This window comes from Mesoplodon mirus (genome assembly GCF_964341445.2).
Source record: "Mesoplodon mirus genome assembly, chromosome: 2".
In the NCBI taxonomy this organism is placed as follows: domain Eukaryota; kingdom Metazoa; phylum Chordata; class Mammalia; order Artiodactyla; family Ziphiidae; genus Mesoplodon; species Mesoplodon mirus.
Window position 1 is genome coordinate 126,657,150 of NC_138977.1, and position 22,842 is coordinate 126,679,991.

Below are 22,842 nucleotides of genomic sequence, written 5' to 3' on the forward strand. Positions count from 1 at the left end.
GAGGAAGTTTGCCCACAAACCAAGGCCATTCACCCCCCAAGAGAAGCCACTCAGACTTCAGTCCCCGTGTGTTGCCCTGGGGCGGTCCCAGCAACAAGTGTGTAACGCAGGGGACGACAACCCCTCAGGCAGACCTCAAGTCCAGGGTCCAGGCCATGGGGCACATCCAAGAACAGGGACGCCACCACGGAAGCTGCGGGTGTCCTCGGGCCTTTCTCAGTCATTCTCGAGCTCTGTGGGCCCTGCTGCTGCGTGTGTCCGGGGCCCAGGTGTCTCTGCATGGTTTGCTCGAGGGAACCTCGCCCATCCCACTAACCACTCCCCCCCCCACCCCGTTTATTCAGAATGGGCCGAGCTGGAATGGCACGTAGCATGCATCTCTGAATTCCTTTCTAAGGAAGGATGCAGGGGACATGAGAAAGCAGGAGTCCACAGAACTCCCACAGAGCCAGGGAACGTAGATCCTTAGGCTTAGCGTGAGGGTCCTGAGGGCAGTGAGCACCAGTCAGAATGTTCTCTGTTCACCTGGCACAGCTGTTCTCTGACTCAGGGGCCGTGAGTGCCGAGGTCACGGACTGGGCCACATCCACGCCGAGGTGTTCCACTCCCAAATCCAAGTCCTGGGGTTTCTCTCAAAATATGGGAGACAAAGAGCATGAACGTCAGCACTTCCAAGCTTGCGTCATTGGCGGCCGGGTTATGCATCCTCTAGGGAGAGTCCCTTCTTGGTTGCCAGGCTGGAAGGACGTGGGTCGATGGCTCCCACCACCTGTGGGGAAGGTGTGGCCTCCGGAGGCTCCACCCCCAAGGAGTCTGGGAACAGCTGATCCAGACACTCTGGCAGGGACACCATCTTCAGGCCTCTCCTAGAGCAGAGAGCAGACTCTTAAGCTTTACAGAGTCGAGAGCTGAACCCTCCGGGAATGTTTCCCCTGCTGGCCTCAGGGTGGGGAGCAGAGTGTTAGAAAGCCTGTGAGTGAGGCCTTCTGCCCATCTTGGGGAGTCGATAAAGATGGAATTCATCACCACATGAGGATTGTTAGCTTTTCACATTAGAATATCCAGGAGATTGATAAAAATTATTGTTGACTTTTTGGGGGGATTCTTTTTTCCCTACTAATGTTCTCTCCTATTTTTTTTTTCTTCACTCTTTCTAAGACTCTAATGTAATCGTATGCCTGTTTCTCAGCTGAAAAGCCAGATAATTTGATGACCAGTCTTTTACAGCTCAGCCATGTCAGATTAAGTTGTTTCTTGGTTTGTTTTTACTTTCTGAAAGGATTCCAGGTGACCTAAAGTAAAAGCCCAGATGCAGAGTGACCAAAAACCCAGTAACACCAAATCCCAAAGGAGAGGAAAAGAAAGAAGTAGGAGAAAATTATATCAGAGACACACAGAAGAACACTGTATGGGAAAAACCATCGACGCTTAGCTGTGAGCTTCCTGAGCATGACCGGTTGTGTAGTTGTTATTGTCAAATGGAAGGAAGGAAGTCAGTAAATCAGGGGAGGCAGAGATGTGCCTGGTTCTTGTTCTGGAAGGGATTTGTCATGAGGGGCCAGCACCATATGTCCCAAAGCTTGTTAAAATGTCCTGATAACTAGCCCGCCACAGAGCCTGACACATGGTAGATATTCACACCTCTCTGTAGAATAAATAGGGAAACAGCCACCTACTAAAGGCTTTCCTGTGGATGAGACAGCATTGGTTCCAACATGTGCCACCCGGTCTGCTATTAAGAGACTGACCGCTGGTCACCGACAGATCCACACGGTAGCCCCTTGGAAGGAGTCCCATTTTGAAAAACCCTGATGCTAACTAAGAACAGACTGAATTCTCCTACTAAATGACAAAGACTGTCAGGTTAGATTTTTTTAAAAATAAAAGAAGAAAAACGTGTCATCATGAGATAAACACTATTTATTTTTTAATGGATTAGAAGTCAAAGGATGGGAAAGAGATACCAAAATCACAAGTAGAAGGAAAGCATGAGTGGCAGTATTAATATCAGATAAGGTAGAAGTTAAGGTTAAGATGAATTAGTAGAATTTGTGGTAAAAAGAAAGAACACTAGTTCATGATGACACAAGTTATAAAGCAGTTAACAGCATTCATAAATTTAAGCTTGCCAAGCAACATGGCAATGCCAGAGACCTTGATAAAACGCAAGTATGGTAGGCCATTTGAACATGACTCTTTTGAAATCAGACATGGATCTAGTGAAGGAGAAAAAAAGTATGGAGATCAATTTAATAGTGCAAACAGCGAACTTAATCTAATAGGCATATGAAAAAAATTTGTATATTTTGAATCGGGTTTTCACATATCCATAAAACATTAATAAAAAGGTTCCTGTATGTCACTACAAAGAAAACCTTAACAAATTTTAAAAGTCGGATATGCTGGAAAGAACACATGCATTATCATCAGGCAGCCCCGAGTTCAAATCCCAGCTCTGCCACTGCCTGGGTGTGTGTTTGGGCAAAAGTTACTTAAATTCTATGAGTCTCTATTTCCTAGTCTTTAAAAAAAAATTATCCTTACCTCTTAAGGTTATTGCCAGGACACATAACACTATAGTTGTGAAATCTTCTAAGTTCTATAGCGTAGTTCCCAAACGAATAGTTATTATAAAAGCAAGTCTCTACTCCTTCTTACTTCCACCTCAGTGGCTAGTGAGTAAAAAGGCACACTCCAGTGTGAGCTTTAGCAAGAAAAGAACAATGGTGAAATGGCCACGATTTCCTTCTCACCGTTATCAATCCCAGTATAATTTTTGAAAAGTAAAATGCATGGGTTAAATTTTTTACAGTTCCATATATTAGCTGTGTGACCTTGGGCAAGTTGCTTCACGTCTCTGAGCCTCAGCTATTAAATGGTGATAATAATCACCACTTAGCATTTAGAAGGCCAGGAGTAGAGAGCTCTTTCCCTGCTCTGGACTGATACGGTGACCCCCACCCCTCCACCCAGGGGACGCCCCACCCTCCCTCCTGAGAGCCTCTGTCTAGTCTCAGAGCCTGGCGGACCAGAGGAAGCCGGTTCTGCTGCCAGGAAGGGGGTTTCCAACTGCCCAAGGTGGTGGCGGTGGCCGGGGAGTTTACAGCCTGTAATGCAGGGCAGCGGGCACTAGGGGGCAGCATTTCTCTTTCGTATCACGGCCGGGCCAGGTGGGAGGCAGGTTTGCCTTGCTTTATGCAGGAGCTTCCCTAACCAGGCAGGTGCACGGGGAGTTCTTGTCAGTGGCCTGAGAAAATGTCTGCAAATATTGCTCTTGAAAACTCCCAAGGGGAATCATTCAGTCAAGTGGAGGAGGTGCAGGGTCACGGAGAGTCACCAGTGGGTGAGGGGCTGCTGGGCTCTGGGTCCCAGTGCTGGGATTAAGGTGAGGCATTCAGGGCACTTACCAAAGGACTCAGTAATCAAGGTAAACAAGGTAATACAATGTTCTGAAAAATCCAAATTAATGAAAAAAATCCATGATGGACAAAGTATAAGAAATGTAAAGACCAGCTCCAACCCTCCACTTAGGTGCTTACCTGCCTCACCGCCCTCGTCCCGGCGTCTCTGGGCCTCAGTTTCCCCTGTTCAGGATGAAGGACTTTGGGCTCGGTGCTTTCGGAGGCCTCGTCCTGCCCCCGTGCTCGCTAGGGCTCTGACCAGCTCCTGGCTTATCACCTCTTGCAGTAAATTAGTGCTGAAAGCCCTTTCCCTGTAATACAACCCAAGGGTGAAGAATATAATCCCTTCTTTAACTGCAGAGCTCTCTCCGTGGAAATTTAACCCCTGTACCCAGTTCCAGAAGCGCGGGCCAAGAGCCCTGACCCCGTGTCAGACTCTGTACCAGGTGCCAGGGATACGGACACAAATAAAACATTTTTCTCCACTGTGGGCAGCGGATGCAGGGCCAAGACAGAGTTGGACAGGAGAGGGACTGACTGACCCTGCGGGGCCTCAGCACCTGCATTGTGGGGCAGGAACCCTCTGTCAAGGTTTGCAGGATGACTTTTTCAGGTGGGCAGAGGGAAAGAGAATTCCAGACATCAGAGTTGGCTGCTGGTGCCATGGACAGGTGAGGGAGGCACCTGAGACAGGTGGCCAGGTCCGTGCCCCCTCTGAGTACCATCCCTGGGCATCATCAGCAATCACAGCCACTGTGATTGTATGGGGTGCAGTCTGTACGGGGTGCTCACGACACTTGGGGTCTGTGCTGGGGACTTTACAGACACCGGCCACCTGAGCCCCTGGGGACGGTGCTTCTGGAGGGAGCAGAGCCGTAGCCCTAGTGAGCCGCCCTCCGGGTCCAGGCCAGCTGCGGGCCGAGGGGGGCCGGGCGCCCTGGAGCTGTCATCACAGCGGGAAGGAGCTGGCTGGACAGGCAGGGGCAGCTCAGGCCTGAAGGCGGCGGGAGGTATGTGAGCAAACCCACCGCGTGGGAAGCCGGCAGCCTGACGAGTGTGGGCGGCCACACGGCCCTTCCAGAGCCCGGCCTCAGTGAGCACCGTGGGCTGACCCTCCCTGGCCAGGCCGCCGGGAGCCCGGCGACAGCCTGCGCCCTGCAACCTGCCCCCTGCCGCCCTCTCTCTTTCTCTTCCAGAATGCCAATCTGGCCCCTTGTGGAGCAGACCTGGATGCCAGCTGGGGCATGCGAGGTACAGGAAGCGGGGACCCCGTGGGTCTCTGGCTGGGGCAGGGGTCGCTAACAGGTTTCCATGAGTTTCGTTCTGAAACCATCCCCGACCAGGGCTGCTGGCAGAAGGCTCTGAGCATCGTGGAGTCGGGGAGCCTGGGGCAGTCATGTCCCTGCCTCTTCCGGTCAAGGACTGGTTTACCTCCATCCTAATGTCGCCTGCGATGCTTCCTCTCCTTCACCCTCCCTCCGGCGCTCCCCACCTCCTAACTCAGAGGCTTCTCTATTTCAAGACCCAGGTCTTGAGCACTGCCAACCCCACCCTGACTTACTTGTCACTCCAGGTCACCTGGGGAGAGATCTGTGTTTGAATGACCATCCCACGCCAGGGCTGAGGCCAACCCAACACGTACTGTTCAATTCTATAGCAATAAAGGAGGCAGAGACACAGTGAAAAGCCCGCGGGTCTGAAGTTGGGTCAGATGCTGCCCCAGCCCTGCTCTCCACGTGGCCTCCCAGGGCCTCTCACCAGCAGGGTGGCCTGCAGGGAGGTTGGTGTTACTAGAGAGACCTGGTCACGTGGCAGACGCCTGCCCAAGGGCTCTGCCAGCTCTGAGCCGCCAGGCCCGCGATGCTCACTCATGATTGTCATCCGAGGGTGCCCGGAGCCTGCTCTCTTGGGCTGCTTCACGCTGGATGTGGGAGTGGAAGGAGCTCTAAGTGTCCTCCAGGCCCCCGGGCTCAGAGCCGGGGCAGCCGAGACCCTGCATGGCACATGGGGAAATTCAAGGACCAGCTCCCCGGTGCCCAACCCCTCACCAGGGTCTCCCTCCCGAGACAGGCTTGCTTGTGGCCGAGATCCAGAGATGCTGCCCTGTGGGTTCCGCGTGCTCACGGAGGCCTCCCATCCATACGACTTTATTTTTTAACAAGCCGCTTTGAGTCTGGAAGAAAAACCTTTTAAAAAGCTAGCACGCGGAGCTCTGTACTGAAAAGGAAGAGCTAAAGGGTAAAGAAGGTAAAACAGTAAGAGGCAGGGGGGTTCGAGCCCAGCAAGGCTGCCTGTCTCCACGGGGGTAAACCGAGGCAGGCCCGGACCACCCGGGAGACAGCAGCAGAGCTGAGGGGGAACACGGCGCCGCGTCTGGCTCCCAGTCTGGCCTGCAGACTCCCGACCACGCCTGCTGCTCTGGCTTCCCGCCGGAGATCCCAGAGCCCGGCCCCCTGCAGCTCGGAGGATGCTGTGGGCAGGGATGGAGACCGCAAGGCCCGGCCCACCGCAGGGTGGGGGTCCTGGACGGGCTTGCTTCCACCTTTGGGCCGAGCTCGTGCGTGTCCTAACCCAGCCCCTGTGGTCTGTGCTTTCTCTTACAGAATACAAGGTAAGAGGGGCCGCCCGCTCCCGCGCTGACCTCCAGCTGCCGAGCTGCACCTGCCCAGGTTAAAAGTTCCTTTTGTTGTGCTTTCCCTGTGAAATGTGTGTGTCAGATGCAGACGCAAGTATGTACCTCTCCGCTGGCCTTGGGCTCGGCTCTTTTGTCCCCGCACATGCTTGCTTGCTGGGTGAACCCGGACTTTCTTCTCCCCGCAGATCTATCCTTATGACGCCCTCATCGTCACAAACCGAATCCGTGTGAAGCTACCCAAAGATGTGGACCGGACGAGACTGGAGGTGAGAGGGGCCCCAGGGGTGGAGGGTCATGTCTGCCGAGCGAGTCTCTGCAGCTGCCTTGGCGTCCACAAAGTCGACATTCATTGCCCCCAAGGTCCCCGTGGCAACCGCGCAGTGCCCGGCGACGGGCTTGGAGTCAAGGTCCCTCGTTGTTTTAAAGACCAGAGAACGTGGTCATGTACCCAACAAAGATGGCTGTGCAAAGGGGGGCACAGCTGCTTGCGGTTTGGGGCAGGAAAGCCTTCATCACTGTGCTTAACTGGGTAACGTTCGCCTCTTCCCTGAGCGCCGATATTCAGAAAATCGGCCCAATTCATGGCTTCTCTTTTGACCACACTCACCCCGATCTTGAATAATACTGAGCTCTGGGAGCAAGTGTATGTTTACAGGACCCGCAGGTCAAGGGCACAGACATCTGTTGACCGGGCCCCACCATGAGCCACGGTCCCAAGTGGCTGGAGTGCGTACTTCATCCATCCTCACTGTCCTCCCACAAGGAAATCAATGGCCAGCAATGGACTTCACCTCCCGAGCCATGTCAGGAAGGTTTCACTGGGGTGAGGGGTCTGGAGGCTCCTGAAGGCCCAGGGCCACCTGCCCCACCTGTGCCCCGGGGCTGGGAACACTTGAGGCAGAGTGTGTCCGGCCAGCGCCAGCCCCTGCCCTGCTGCCTCTGTGGGCGGGGGCTCAGGTGGCTGCTGGGAGGGAGCCGTAGGGGCATGGATGTGGCTGAGGGGCACCAGAAGTGCCCCGGGGCTCAGGAGGGCTGCCAGGTGGGAGCCAATCTGAGTGGAGACCAGGCAGATCTGTAAAGAAACGCTGTCTCAGGTGGTCCAGACAGTTGCTTTGGAGCCCTGATCTCCACCCTTTCAGATGAGTGGAGACCAGGCAGGCAGATCTGTAAAGAAATGCCGTCTCAGGTGGTCCAGACAGATGCTCTGGAGCCCTGATCTCTGCCGTTTAAGATGAGGATGTTGATATGCACTGGGTGGGTGGCTGTACCCACGACAGGTCACATAAAGCCCCTCGCCCAGGGTACGGGGTAGTGGTGGCAAGGAGGGGACAGGGACGTTGGTGTGGCTGCAGCAGTTGGGGGAGGCGTGTTCATTTTCACTTCTCTGTTGCAATAGTAGGAACTTGACCCGAAGTGGTTTAAGCTAAAAGGGAATTGCCAGCTCCTACGACTGACGACTGCGGGTCCCTTCGGGTGGGGCTTAATCATGTCTCCAGACCCAGATTCCTTCCTTCCATCTCTTGAATGTTTGTGTGTTGGCCTGACTGATAGACAGACGTTCACCTCCCCTCCCCCAGGCTCAACGTCTGAAAGGAAGAGACTTGGGGCGGGGGTGCTCCTAGAGGGGCTCTGAGACCTGGGACCTAGAGACAGGGAGGGTGATGCTGGGCTCACAGCAGCAGCAAGGGCTTAGCTGCAGGGAGGTGGGGAGCTGAGGCCAGGGAGGAGAAGCAGCAGAGCCAGCAAGCCCATGGATGCCGTGGCCAGGCAGTGAAGTCCACCCACTGAGTCTTGGAGTCCCCAGGGTGTGGGCGGCATCTTGCCAGCAAAGAACCACAGAGCCGAATGACCCCAGGGCCTTTGCTCAGGAGGCTGGCCACTTAGCAGGACATTTGGACCTTACCCCGTAGAAGAGGAAGGACGACTGGAATGTTCTGACCTGTTAGGACGAGTGTGGGTCATTCCCGGGGCTGGGGGCGGGGCAGCCGGACCGGCTAGGAAGCTGGGGTGTGAGTGGGGGGCAGGGAGAGCACGTGGAGGTGCTCAGAGAGCAGGAATGCACAGAGCAGGCCCCGAATCAAGCTTAAGGGATGCCTACCCTGTGATCTGGAGGACGAGGTCCTAGGCAGCCTCTTCCTGGGCCTCACCCGTGACAATCCCCGCTGCCCCTGCAGGGGACACACTCTTCGGCTCCTGCTGAAGTTGAGCCCTTGTTGAGGGTGTGGTCTTGTCCCACTGCTATAAAACAGGAGGCTCTGGCTGCTGGGTGACTCAGTCAGGACCCGCCTGAAGGGCTCCCACTGTTCTGCATGTTTGTTCCTTAAGCGTGGGTGCCCTGAGGGCTCCTGGCTCCCACCGTGGGGGCGGCGGGGGTGGGGGTGCCTGCCGCTCAGCTCCTGACACAACAACAGCCTCGGGGCCACCCGCCCCTTGGGACTTGCTGCCTCCCTCTTGGGTCTGGGGTTCGCTTTAACCAACTCCCATACCCCAACCCTTATTTTGCTACAGTACAGAGTGAAGGTGCAAACTATCAAGTGGTTAATACATGGAAATGTTTCCCTTTAAAAAAAAAAAATCCTTGGAGGACGGGGGTAATGGGTTTAATCACCCAAATCTCCAAGAACACACCCAAGGGTGCGTCTTTCTGTAATCATTCTCTTCCTGATCTCAGGCAAGCCAGGAGGCAAATTGGAAGCGTTATCACAAGCGGGCACATCCCACAGCCTTCAGGGTTTGAGGGTTTGGAGCTTGGGTGTGAAGGGGGGGTGCTCCTGAGGGGCTACATCCCAGCAGGAGAAAAAGGGACACCAATGTTTTTATTTCAGGGGAGAGAGCTTTATTTTTAATATAAAAACAATTCATAACTCTTGTAAAAGTCCAGAAAAACACAAAGAAGAACGTAAACATTACATGGAATTCCCCTACGGACTCAAAACTCCTGTTAGCTCCAGGGCGGACATGCTTCCGGAAATCTCTTTTTTTGCACAAATACCCAGAGATAACTGAATTCTCTTTTGGATAAGTAGCCTCATTCTGTTTATGCAGTTTGACATCTGCTTTTTCTCTCTTAAATTTTATGTGAACATTTTTCCATGCCATTTCATGGGGATCTGCCCGTCCTTTTAGATGGCTGCGTGGTGGTCCTGCATCCCGTTCTGATGCCGAAAACTTGGCCTCTGTGCACTGGTGCTGAATTGAATCTCGGAGACAGAGTTTTGGGTGAAGTAGAAAAAATTAGCTTTATTGCTTTGCCAGGCAAAGGGAGCCACAGCAGGCTCCTGCCCCGAAAAACTGTATGTCCCAACCTGGGTGGATTTGATGAGGAGTTTTCTAGCAATGGTTCAAGGGCGGGGATTGCTGATAAGATTAGGGTGTGTGCAGGGCCTGCACTTCTTTAATCTGGCCTCAGGTGGTCTTTTCTGGAATGAAGAATACTGACATCTTCCATTTATTGGGGTTCTAGTTCTATAAAGAGCTCAAAATACATTGTTATGTGTATTCCTTGAGGTGGAACCAGGACCCTGCCCCAAGGCTACACTATTGTTTCTTGGCTGTTCTTCCCTTGTTTCTGCATCCCGTCCCTTCCCTGATTAGCAACTGTTCTAATCTGCCCTTTGGAACTCAGGGAAGTTCATGGAGGCTGGAGTCTGTTCCCTACAAACAAGAAACGGGGGGCACAGAAAGGCTTCCATGCCCAGGAACTGCAAGTGTCCTGCTCGGCTTCAGTTCCACACAGGGGAGGGTCCCAGGGACCAGGCTATGGAGTGACAGGCTGTTGGCTGGGGCTCGGTCACATGGCAAAGCTGCAGGTCTGCTGTGTGCTCAGCAAGGGGAGAAGATGGATGTGGGCAGACAGCTGGTGGTGCCCACACACCTCTGTAGGGTCGGTCCCTGGAAGGAGGACCACTCTGTCCGTCGAATGGTCAAGGCTTGTTATCCATCCTTTACCACCAGAGTGCTTGGCTGAGTCTCACTGGTTTGGTGAACACATGCCAGGCACTGAGCTGGGCCCTAGGGGACGCACAATGAGCAGAAACCAGCATGAGCTCTGCCCGTAGACTCAGCCTGATGGGAGGTAGACGTCAATCAACTGATGACCCAAATGAGTGTGTGAAGTTATACACCAAGGTAAGGGCTCTAAAGGAGAGGAGGGTGGGCCTGTGAGCATTTAAAAGGGGGTAAAAGTTAATTGGGTGCAGTAAGTATGCCTCTGTGTGTGTGTGTGTGTGTGTGTGTGCACTTGCACATAAGGTGAGTCATGGCAGGTAGGAAGAGAATTCCAGGAAGAGCACGCAGCAGGTGCAAAGGCCCTGGGGCAGGAGGCAGCATAGGCTGTTTGAGAAGGAACTAGCTGTGCTTGAGTGGGTGATGGGCAGGAGGGGCCAGGCCTCGTAGGGCTGTGAGCCACGATAAGCAGTTTGGTTTCTAGGAAAGGCAAGGCTTTTAAGTTGCAGGACGACCTGATTACGTAAGTAAAACAGTGCCCGAGGCTGCACTGTGAAGCCTGAATTGGCTGTGTGGATGCAGGGAAACCATTTTGGAGGCGGTTGGGTTGTCTGGGCAAGAATGATGGCATCTTGGACAGGGTGGTGGCGGAGGTGAGAAGCGGGTAGATTCAGGCCCTATTTGGGAGATCAAAGTGGGAGGGGCAGGGACACGCCTGGCGTGACTCCGGGCTGTCGGGATGGGGTGCTGGGTAAGTGGTGGTCACTCGGTGCAGCAGGACGAACCCTGGTTCTGATGATGTTTGTCACTCTGGCCTGTGAGGCACAGACAAGGGAATTCAGGATGCTCAGCCTGACAAAGAGAAAGGTGCCATATAGGCCCCTGGTAGCCCATAGTAGGTGCTCAGTAAAGGCTGGTGACTCATGGAGGTGTTTGGAAGGAGTGTGGCTGTCCTCTGCTGCTCTGGATGCACTGTCACATGGAAGGCAGTCAGATGAATTGTGTGGTCCCAATGCACACAGCAAGGATCAGGCTCCCCAGGGAGACCCGTCCGGGGCCAGTTTTACACCATCCCTGAGATCCAGCACTTTCTGTCCTAGGGGGTCTGGGTCTCAACACCTACCCCTGGCGCCCAAGGAACTCATGCCTTGGAGGGTCTCAGATCCTTCCTGCGTTTGGCTGTGCGAGGAGCTTCCACTCTGAGGGGGAAGAGCCTTGCCTGCCCCGGGCAGACTCAAGTGTCCTCTTACCTGAGGCCCCTCCTGCAAACCTCTGCCCGGCTACCCAGCATTTGCCGAAAGACTGGCCATTTTGCTTGTGCATCAGCTTCTTGCCATCCAAAGGTGGCATCCTGGTGGAGGGAGAGAGCACTTAGGGTCGGGATGACCTGGGTGTGAATCCAGTCTCCATAATGTCTAGCTGTGTGACTGCGGACCAGTTACTTAACCACTCTGAGCCTGACCCTTACCTGTCAGATGACATCGCTGTTGCCTGTCCTGCTGGGTGGTTTGAGCATCGATTCAGTTGTTCAGAAGTAGCCATGAGCACCTGCCGTGAGCGAGCCCCAGGCAGGTGTGATGTGCCCATGGTTTCAATTATTTTGTCCATATTGCCCCCAGTTTACCAACCTGGGAACCAAGTAGGCCAGTATGGATTAGAAAAAGGTTTCCACAGGGATGGGGTGCTATGGGCTGGCCAAACAATGATTGCTAAGAACTTAGTGGAAGAGCAAGGTGGCTGGCTGTGAATGGAGGTAGGATCAGCCACAGGGTTGGCCACCAGGAGAACAAAGGTCCCTCCTTGATGCCCGATATGGGGAAAAAACAGGATGTTTGCGAATTTATCAGATTTGGCTTATCTACAAGCACTTGATCACTAGGCTGTTCCAAGCACTTGACACGTTCCTGTACTTGGTTTTCACAAGTTGGTGCAGCAGCTACAGAGGAGGCCTTGGTGGGAAGGGGTGGGGGTAGGGGAGCTGGAGGACAGCCCCAGGCCCTCGGCTTCTGGGGGACAGACCTGGGGTTCCAGCTAAGTAGTCACACAGGGCCACTGCGCTGTGCATCTTCCTGGATTAATTACAGTATTAAAAGTGAATTTCTAACCACACTTCCTTGCCCCAACCTCCCAGAGCACACATTCGGCTCCTTAGGTAGGAAAGTGTATCAGCCAGGGCCCTCTGGAGAATCAGAACCAACAGGAGACAGGTAGACAGATGGACAGACAAATATGGACATAGACATGTATTAACAAATTTAATTTAAGGAATTGGCTTCCCATGGGGCTGGAAAGTGTGGAATCTGCAGGGCAGGCCAGCAGCAGGCTGGATGGACACTCGGGCAGGAGCTGACACGTAGAAGCAGAATTTCTCCTTCTCCAGGAAGCCCTCAGTGATTGCCCCAACAGAGTGGATGAGGCCACCACATTATGGAGGGTCATCTTCACTTAAAGGCTGTTTGTAGGCATGACCACATTGACAGACTACCTTCCCAGCCACCCCTAGACTAGTGTTTGTCCAAACAGCCGGGCACCAGGGCCTGGCCAGGCTGACTCATGCAGAGAGCAAAGGCTGCCGGCTGAACAGGTTTGGAAGGAGGGTGTGTCCAGGCAAGTCCCCAGGGTCCTCCTTTCTGAGTGCTCAGCAGAGGCAAGGCTGAGCAGCTCCTCTGGGGCCACCTCTGCCAGACCCTGAGGCTAAATGCACACCTGAGTTTGCTCAAGCAGGAAAAGCCCAAGTTGTAGGAATGTGCCTGAAAAATAAGGTCCCGCAGTTAAAGAATACGTCCTTTGTTTAGACTCATCCGACCGGTCTGATAAGAACCTGACAGACTGATGGTGGAGTGTGGGTTCCCAGCCACTGGGTGTGTCTGGGAGATGGGTCTGCTGCAGCCTCTGGGACCCTGGGGCCTCCCAGGAGAGGCTTGGAGAACAAACAGGAACAGTCCTCCAAGGCCAGGCCAAGTGGCAGGGACTTAGGGGTGGAGGGTGGGGAGGGAGGAGGGAGACACAGTGCAGAGTAGGGCAGGCAAGTGGAATGGGCTCTGAAGGAGGAGAGAGGAAGCTGGGAGGCAGCGTGGCCAGCAAGGTGAGAGCACAGATTTAGATTCAGGGATGCAAAGAGCACAGATTGTCCCTGGATGAGGATGGGAGACAGGTCCATCCTGCCCTACTAGAGCTGAGAACCAGATGAGATCAGCAGTGGCTCCGTACTGAGGGACACACATGGCCTGGAGCCTCTGCTCGCTTGGCTAGTGCAATCTGGGAGGGCCCTCTGGAGGAGGGGGACATTTGAACCAGTACCTGTAGAAGGACGAGGAGCTGCTGTGTGCAGTGGAGGAAGAGCATTGCAGGCTCTGGGTAGTAAAGAGCCTGGCATGTTCCCGAACCCGTAGGTGCCCACCGTGGAGCAGAACGGTGGTGGAAGAGGTGGGCAAGGACATGGTGAGGCAGGGCCTCGGGGCCACCTGGCGGCCACGTCACTCCATATCTCGGAGCCTCCATCCCCGTCCTTCCCCGTGCACTATGAAGAGGTCACGAGCCTGTGATGGGGAGCTCCCGGCCCTCACCTGGCACAGAGGAGCACTCCGCAGATGGCAGGGATCGTTGTCATTATGGTGATGCTGTCGTTATGGTGATGATGTCAGGGACCTCTGGCTCAGATGGCAGAAGCTTCAGAGCATGGACCCAGCTCAGCAGGACTCCCCTCTGCAGACAGGGCCTCCTTGTACAGTGTGATGGGGCAGGGAGGCACCGTGGGACCCAGGCCTCAGAAGAAACGTGGGCCCTTACCGGTCCAGGATTCGCTGGCTGAGCGGGTCTGGGGCCTGAGCCCACCCGATCAGCCCCCATTGGAGCAGGGGGCCTGGCAGTGGCCGGTGGGACATCTGAACTTGGTGAGGTGGGCAGGGGGTACTGGGAATGCCCTGCAGGGAAATCGAGGCAGGCCAATCCCAGCAGAGTGGCAGCTAGCCTGGGGTACCCTGCAGAGCAGGGGGAGCACAGGCCGAGGGCCTCCACCACAAAGCCCCGGATGCTTCCAGAAGCTGCATCAAGGGGCAGGAAGTCAGGACTGAGGGAAGGTCCCGGGTTCTTGAGCCACCTGGCCTGGTGCCCAGGCTGCATGCCCTCAGGCGAGGCATGGGACCTCTCTGAGCCTGGGTTTCCTGAGGTCGTAACATGAAAACTAGAATCTCAGGGCAGGTGAGGATGGCAGCAACTGTCATGAAGTCCCTTCCCGAGCCTGGCCAGTGGTCCTCCATCAGTTCAGGGGATGGCAGGGTTCGGGGTCCGAACTGGGATCCCTGAGTAGGCCTCCTGGACCCGGACGCTGTGTGTATGAGTGTGCGTGATTCTACCAAAATGGGCCACTGCGTCATCGTTTCGGAGGGTCCGTGACCCAGAAAAAGCGGGGCTTTCTGCCACAGAGGGACAGCATGGATGGCCCGGCTTCCAGGTAGACAGGCCTCGGTGGGCCCGTCTGCCAAGGGGAGGTGTAGCCTCCCAACTGCGTGGACCTGCTGGTCTGAACGGCACAGTGGTCTCAAGGAGCAGCAGGTGGCAGCTTCTCAGAAAGAGCCCTGGACCCCCGTCCAGAAGGTCCGAGTTCTAATGTGCCACTTGCAGGCTGGGTGACACGGGAGACGTCCCCGTCTGTGGCCCGGTCCACGTCCTCTGGGCACCACCAGCTCCCACACTCGTTGCCTCCCTGGGTGTGAGTGCACGTGTGCATCTGGCACAGAGCCGTGTGTGCCCTGGGTTCCCGGCTGCGGTCCCTTGAGGAGCCCTTGCTGCGAGCAGAGGTTAGTGGTCGTTACTGATTCCTGTATTCAGGGAGCCCTTGGCGATGGAGCCAGGTTACAGGGTTAAGTCAGATCATGTCCCTCAGAAAACTACCTCTGGCTGTAAGATGCTGGTGACATGTCATCAGTGCTTCACAAGGCATCAAGGCCTCCAGGTCCCAGGCCCTTGCATGGACTTAATTGTGCTCTGACCCACCTGCCAGGCAGGTATGAGATCTCTGTGGGGTGGGCGCACCTGGTCTGGTTTATTTCTGCGTCCCGGCCCCTGAATGAGGAGAGAGCAGAGCGCCTGCATAGGACCAGCCCTTCCCCTCCCTTCTCTCCGCTCACCCTACCACCCAGGAGCGCCCCATGCAGGGTCCCGGGCACACAGGCCCCCTCCCTGCCCCGGGGTGCTCGTTACGGAGGGACCCCTAGTGCATCCGGCTCGCTCAGAGATCGGGGGCTGCTAGAGCCGCTCCTGTTGTTATATTTTCAGGAATTTCCCACGCTGGTTGTGAAACCAGCCATTACTGAAAATCAAATGATGTAAACTTATGATTATGAAAATTACATTTAAAGCAAAGGTGATAAATACTCAACACTCCCTCCTCCCTAATCTCTCGGCTACATTTTACTACCATCTGTGCTCTCGAGGTTACTTAACCGCTATTGCATCTGTGTGCGGGAGGAATCATCTGTGACAGTGTGCTCCCGGGCATCTCTTTCCAGCTCTGCCTTCAGTGGCGTCACGTTGGAAGCTTGAAACTGGCCGTGGCGTATTTACACCACGGAAAGGAGGCTTGCAGGTCTGGGAGCCTGGGGTGATGGGTGCAGTCAGGAGAGACTTCCTGGAGGAGCTGACACCCAAGCCCAGGTCTGGGGAGTGAGTAAGGGTTACGTGGGCAGAGGAGGAGGGCCCGGCATTCCAGGCAGAGGGAGAATGGGTGAAGGCCAGACAGGATTATTCCGACTTTACAGACATCACAGCTGAGGTCGTGTCACTCAGTGCAGCTGGACGGGCCTGGAGCCAGGACCGGATTCTTGTGTGTCTGGCTCCTGAGCCCGAGGTCTTTGCACGATGCTGCCCTGGAGGGTGAAACATAGGCAGACCCCTGGCAAAGCGTGTGAGACCCCTACCATGCTGCAAAAATGGCCTCCTCCCCAGGGGCTCTCCCCAGTGCACCCCAGAAGCGAGGCCATCCCGGAATGTTCCTCGGCCCAGGCACCACGCCCTGGGCTGCCTTCTTGCCAGCTCAGGAGGGGATTCGGCTGAGCCTGGCGGGCCAGGGAAGCCTTCAGGAGCCAGCGGCTGGGGGAGTTGGGCCAGGGTCAGAAGGCCGGCTCTGGCCTCTGGGGTCTGCCGTGCTCTGCCACGTTCCTCCTGCTACGGCAGGCACTCAGGCAGGCAAGAAGAGCCCTGGATGGGGGGCCCTGACTCTGCCTTGAGGGACATTACCAATTTCCCAGCTGCCCGGAGCGGGGGCCCTTAGCCCCTTCTTCCCTGGGAGGCCGCAGGATCAGCCAGGTGTGGTGAGATACTATAGACCACACAGCTGGAGCTGGGATGGCTGAACAGATCCCTCTGCCAGGCCTTCCCCATGTGACCCTCTCCTGCCCTCCAGAGCCCTCAGGCAGCCAGGTTTTGTTCTCAGCCTACAGATGAGGAAACAGGACCAAAGTCCGGGGGTCCCTGCCAGCCCCCAGGACTTGCCCTTAGCCTGAGTCCCCAAACCCAGCTGCCATCAGCTGCTCTGGGAGGCATATGACACATGTGGGCTCCTGGGCCCCTAAGGCTGCCTTGGGAGGTTTTGGGGGGGCATAGGGGAGAGGGCAGGCACTCTCAGATGTGACAAGCACCCCGGGTCATTGTGACGGGCCTGCGGGCTTGGGAACCCAGCTGGGACACCATGCAGCACCCCTCCCTCCCTCCTGCCTCCGGCTGCCTTCCTGGCAACGGGGTGGGCTCCTGTGGCCAGGTGGGGGCCAGGCGGGGGGAGCAGGGTTGGGAGCGCCAGCCCCAGAGGGTCCTCTCCTTTGCCTCTCCTCCTGCCCGCTAACCCACCACATGTCCCCAGTTCAAAGGTCCCCAAGGTTGGGTGTCCCCTTGCCCATAGAACCCGGGTTTCTGTGCAGCTTTTCGGACTCAGTTCTCAGGGCATCTTGGTCTGGAGGCTGGAGGACGGGCTGCATGGGACCTGCGGTGGGTGCCAGGGGTAAGTGACTCCTTGGGCCCCCTTCTCACCCCCTGCAGGCCCTGCCGTGGTCCCCCTGCTGCTAGCGGGAGGCTCCTGGCTGGTGAGCACAGGGTCACCCTCACCGCGCCGCTCTCCCCTTCCCAGCTTAGAGCATGGTGACCTGTGTCACCACTCTCCCATCTCCTCCCCTCTGTATGTCACCGCCTGGGAGACCCAACCCCGGAGACACCCGGGGGCCCTAAAGCAGGAGATCACAGGCTGCAGGGTTGCTGGACATCACCCCGCGAGCCCGGTCCATGCCTCTCTGGGATCCCTGTTGGCCGTCACCTCTGGGCCCCTTCCCCTTGCTTCCACCTCCCCAGGGCCTGGCCAGCATCTCGCTCAGGCCTCTGATCTTTCTCTGCCCCGCCGCACTCCCCTTAACCGCCCGCAGCCACACCCCCCGGGGCCTCAGGACCCTGGCCTGTGTCAGGCTTCCCGCTCAACACTCAGCCAATAACAGGAGGTGCGATTTTCCTTTTCTCCTTCCCTTTGGGCGTCTTGGTTGACCCACAGTACTTGGGAAGGTTGTGACCTGGTCCCTGGGTGCTGCTGTCTGAAATGACAGTTCTGAGTCCCCGTGGGCTGGGTTGTGGATTCCCCAGATCGGCAGGAAACCCCAGTGTCAGCACCATGCAGGTGACTCATTTCTGGCATATGCCAGAGCCCTCTTCCTGGTTGCAGGTCCGAGATGGTAGCAGGCAGCTCACGGCCCTTTCCTGGCAGAGACTAGCTTGATGGTGTGTGTGCGTGCATGTGTGTCTGTGTATGTCTGTGTGTCTCTGTGTGAGCGTGTGGCTACTATGTCTGTGTGTATCTATGTGTCTTTGTATGTCTGTGTGTGTCTGCATGTCTGTATATGTCTCTGCATGTGTGTGTATGTCTTGTATGTGCGTGTGTGTCTGTGTATGTCTGTGTCTCTGTGTGTGTGTCTAGTATGTCTGTGTGTATCTATGTGTTTGTGTATGTCTGTGTGTGTGTCTCCATGCGTGTCTGTGTCTGTATATGTCTGTGTCTATGTGTGTGTGTGAGAGTGTGTGTGCCCTCTGAGGACCCCAGGCCCAGATTCAGTTAGGAGGGCCTTTTGTGACTCAGCAAAAATGGGTCCCTTGGGTTCCCTCCCCCATATCCTGCCAGCAACTGGGCTCCGAAACCCAGTGCATGCCACACATATTTGGTGATTTTTATGAAGGACACAAGTGGCAGTGACTGATGTTTCTGCTTTCCATAGTTCACCATGTGTCTTCACACCGTTTTCTCTCTTGATCATCACAGTAACCTTTAGTATGAGGTGTTTTGCTTTAAATTTAAGGAAACCACTCTTTGGGGGGCAAGAATTGGGTTTTTTAAATTATAAAAGTCACAGTTTTAACCATTTTAAAGTGTATGACTGAGTGGCGTTTAATACATTCTCAAGGTTGTACGACCTCCACTACCTCTATCCAATTCCAGAACACTTTTATCAGCCCAGCAGGAAACCCCGTACCATTGACCAGCTGTTCTCCGGTCCTTTCCCTCCCCAAGACCCCAGCAATGACTACTCTGGTTTTGGTCCCTGTGGATCTGCCCATCCTGGATATTTCGTATAAATGGGATCAGCCTAACAGTCGTGTCCGTGTTTTAGCGAACGTCAGAGCTTCATGACTTTCCATGGATGAACCATGTTCCCGAGTCTGAATCGAGCTCATTTTGTTTATCCGTTTGTCCTTCGGTGAGCAGTTGGGTTGTTTCCGCTCTTAGCACTTGTGGATGATGCCGCTGTGAACGTGGGTGTGCAGGTGTCCACGTGAGTCCCTGGTTTGGGGCGTCTGGGATCTACTTGGGAGTGGATCTGCTGGGTCGCACCGTGATCCTGCTAAGTACTTGGAAGAATAGCCAGACTGCTTTCCACACAGCCATATGGAAGCCACACTTCTCAAATGGGGGCCAGAGGGGGATTTGAACCGGGTCCTCTGGGGCCAGAACCTGACCCACCCTCCTGTTGCAGACTGTCCCCCACCTCCTTTCCGTCTTCCCCTCAGCCCTCCCAGGCAGGAGGGGGACAGCCTCACTCCCCCTGGGAAGCCCGCCCGGGAGATGGTGCCGTGCCCACCCGAGCCGGGTCTCAAAGGACAAGAAGGAGTTACTCAGAGCTTGCTGAGGAAGACAGGTGTCGGGTTGATGGGAGCAGAAACCTGCAAGGAACAGTCTAGAATTCGGGTGGCAGTCAGGGGAAGCTCCACAGAGGTTGCTCTATCTCGGATCATAACAAACGTGCCCAACACACACTGGCCCTGCCCGTGGCCGGGCTCAGCCCTGAGAGCTGACCTGCACTGACCCACTCACCCACACAGCTCTGGTGGGGGGCGTTGCCAGGGTGACCCCATTTACGGGTGAGTAGACTGAGGCTCCAGAGGCTAGCTGGCTCAGGTACCCTTGACACCGAGCTGTTCAGCCTCTCCATTGTGCCCCCTGGGATCGGGCTCAGAGAGACAAAAAACTCACTCATGGTCACACAGCAGAGGTGGGGAAGAGGGAGGATTTGAACTGAGGCTCTTTTGCTCACCTTCCACACCTCAGCGTCCTCATCTGTGAAATGGGGACGAAATAAACCACTCACTTCCGGCTCTCAAATGGCGGCCATGAAAATTAAATGAAATCGTGAATGTGCCCACATATGCAAATCTCCTGAAATCTCAGCCATTTCCAGGCAGTGCTTTCAAACTTTGTCTGCAGTGGGACACGTGTCTGTAGGTGTCAGGAGTCAGGGCCCTGGCCCCGGTTCTGCAGCTGGTCACCCTGGGGCCCTAACCAGATCTCTTTCCTCTGGGCTTGGTTCTGTCCGCTGCAAAGCAGAGTGATGGGGATACAGAGGGAAGGTGGGGAGCCCGAGGGCCCCGGGTGCACTGAGGGGACCACCCCATCCTTGCTGCAGATCCCGCCTCAGGGGCCGAAGTTGCTGACTGTTCCCCTCTGGGTTTTCCTTTTTATCTGAAGAGACACTTGTCGCCCGAGGAGTTCCAGGAAGTGTTTGGGATGAGCATGGAAGAGTTTGACCGCCTGGCCCTCTGGAAGAGGAACGACCTCAAGAAGAAAGCCCTGCTGTTTTGACGCTGCCGAGGCCCCTGACCACGGGCACGCCTGCGGGAACCACCAGACCCCTCCTCTTGCACTTGGCTTTGGCTTCTCTGTTTCCACGGTGGGCGGTGGGCGCCTGGAAGGGCCGGGCTGGGGCCTGGGGGCGGGAGGAGGTCCCAGAGCAGGTGCAGCCCCCCCGTTTCTGCCAGCGCCACTCCCGCCCGTAGTTTAGGGCCCAGATGCCTGGCTTTGCACTGCTCCTTCCCCGCTGTTGCTTGCCATCAGGGAGATGCTGCGAGGTCACTGCCCCGGAGATGGGGGAACAGACAAGTGCAGCCCACCCCCCAGGCCTCCGGGCAGTGCCCACCCCACGCTGGTGGGACAGAGGCGATGGGACTGGAGATTTGAGGAGGCCTGTCAATGACAGGCGCTGACAGGGTCATGGGTGGGTGGGCGCACGGTGTGGCCCCCTCACCCGCTCAGCCTCAGGAGGCACGGCCTGGCACAGGGGCCCCCCACCCCCAAGGCAGGGGGAGTGCCACCCAGGGCTGCAAGAAGCACGGGGGCTCGGTTTTTGCGGCCTTTGTGATGAATCAGTGTTTAGGGAGGAACTTCAGTCTAAACAGGCACCTTCTGCCAGGGCCCCCCGTGCTCTGCATTTTTCTTCCACATCATCCCTTAGATGCCTAAATGAATGATATCTTTAGAGTAACACAAAAGTTTTTATTTTATTAAAAAGTAGAGCCTACTTAAAGACGACATATATAAAGAGTTTAATTCTATGGTCCCACTGAAGGGGAGCACCTCCAGCCTGATTCTCCACTGTTCGCATCTGTGTGGTTTCAGGTTTAATACACAGGACTCCTTGTCTGTTTTATTTGTGCTTTTTTGCTTTTTGACCTGTCATACAGGTACCCCGAAAGGCAGACCCACTCCCCGCACCCCCCATAATGCTGTTTGTAGGTACACGTAAAGTACAGCCACCACTGTTTTTCTCGCTGTCATTTTCCAAGTCTTGGAGAGAAGACATCCTCCCCTGACAGCCGGTGCCCCAGAATGAAGGATTTCCATGCCCTCTTGGTGACATGGCCAGGGGCGTTCCACCTTCCCTGCTTCTCCCCATAAAACACAGACACCCCCAGGGAGGGATGCTTGTGCCTGGTCCTGAGACCGACAGCCAGACCCTCGGGGAGACGGGATGGGAGGTGCCGCCTAGATCACAAAGTCAGCAGGGCATCCATGGCAGGAGGCCGGCGGGTCCCCCGCTGGAAGGCATCCTGCTTGTGATTAGGTGTGGGCTAGAGCATGGTGCCTGACATGGAATGTTTGTCAGTGCGTTGAGAGGCCCGTGAAACACTGCAGAGGTGTCCCCAGAGTCTGTCCCCCTCCCCGTCTTTGTGAAGCTGCAACTTTCTGTGTGTCCTGGATGTTCCCATCCGTGAGTCAATGTCACTCAGCTTCCTTTTGGCCCCGTAACACGCCAGTCCCTCTGCGCGCCCGGCTTCTCACCAGCCCGGCTTGGCCAGGGAGGGGAGTTCTCAGCACCTAGTACGCTTCCCTCCACTTTGCGATCTGAGCCCTGGCCACTGGAAACCCCCAGTTTCTCACTAGTGAACGTCATGTCGGACTAAGGGAGCCTGGAAAAATAAAGGATGATGTATTATAACTTGTGAAAGTGAAAAGCCACTTCTTATAAAGGCGTGTCATTTCTAGGCATGGACCCCCTTCTGCTGACAGTCCTTGGGGAGAGCGTCTGCCCAAAGTGGTCGCCCCGGAAGCGTGCACAGAGCCGGGTGGGACAGCCCCATGGTTGGCATCAGGAATGCCCTGGGACAGTGCTCTCAGTGGCAGCCCCTAAGGGTGGGGCCCTCTGCTTGCTTTAGAGCCCCTCAGCTAGGCACCAGGTGCTGATGGGAGGGATGCTTATGCCTGTCCCCAGTCAGGCTGGGGAGACAGACTGGCAAACAGGCAATGACAACAAGACTGACCCTTTGGAGAAGGTCCAGAGGAGGCTCCATATACACCCCAGAGGTCAGGGGGCCAGGCTTTCTGAGAAGGTGTTGCCAAGCTAATTCTTGACAGATGAGGAGGTGTTCCCAGAGGCCAAGGAAGGGAAGGGTGTTCCAGGCAGAGGGAACAGCAGGAGTGGACCCTCAGCCAGAGGCAGCTTCCCCGGTTCCAGAAACTTGGGTTGCTGGTTATGGCTGGAGCACATGGCTAAGGAAGGGAAGAGAACGAAGGCCGGGCTCCCTCCAGGGAGGGCCCAGCAGGTCGGCAGATGTCATCCTGGGATGAAATGCTTTGTAATATTTACCTTTGTTTGCTCAGGCTGCTGTAACAAAAACCATAGACTGGGGGCTTAAACAACAAAGATTTCTTTCTCTTGGTTCTGGAGTCTGAAGTCCAAAGTCAAGGTGCTGGCACGATCGGGTTCTGGTGAGAGCCTGCTTCCTGCTTACAGATGTATGAGCTGTGTCTTCACAGGGCAGAGAGAGACCATCTCTCTTCTCATCTCACTCAGCTTCTCAAAGGGCACTAATCCCATTGTGAGGGGCCCACCCTCACAACCTAATCACCTTCCAAAGACCCCCTCCTAATCCATCACACTGGGGATTAGGGCTTCAGCATATGGATTTGGGGGACACATTTAATCCACAGCAGTTTCTAATCTTATTCCAATGACATTAATAACTCTCATAAAGCCCCAGAAGCCTGTTCACATGTACACAATCTGCCCCATTTTAGTATACCCAGGTTTTCAAGTCAGAAACCAGCACATTCCTTTGCCC

The 22,842-nt window shown here is 55.5% G+C and overlaps 1 protein-coding gene across 1 annotated transcript in view; it reads left to right on the forward strand.

The window, feature by feature from the left end:
• Positions 1-21,698, forward strand: part of ABLIM2 (actin binding LIM protein family member 2) — a 154,866-nt gene extending 133,168 nt beyond the window's left edge. Inside the window, exons 19-22 of the mRNA XM_082633098.1 lie at positions 4,598-4,652; positions 6,005-6,012; positions 6,222-6,302; positions 19,973-21,698. Of these exons, the coding sequence (XP_082489224.1) occupies positions 4,598-4,652; positions 6,005-6,012; positions 6,222-6,302; positions 19,973-20,086 (258 nt within the window). The 3' untranslated portion in view covers positions 20,087-21,698. The remainder of the gene's footprint in view (positions 1-4,597; positions 4,653-6,004; positions 6,013-6,221; positions 6,303-19,972) is intronic.
• The last annotated feature ends 1,144 nt before the right edge of the window (positions 21,699-22,842 follow it).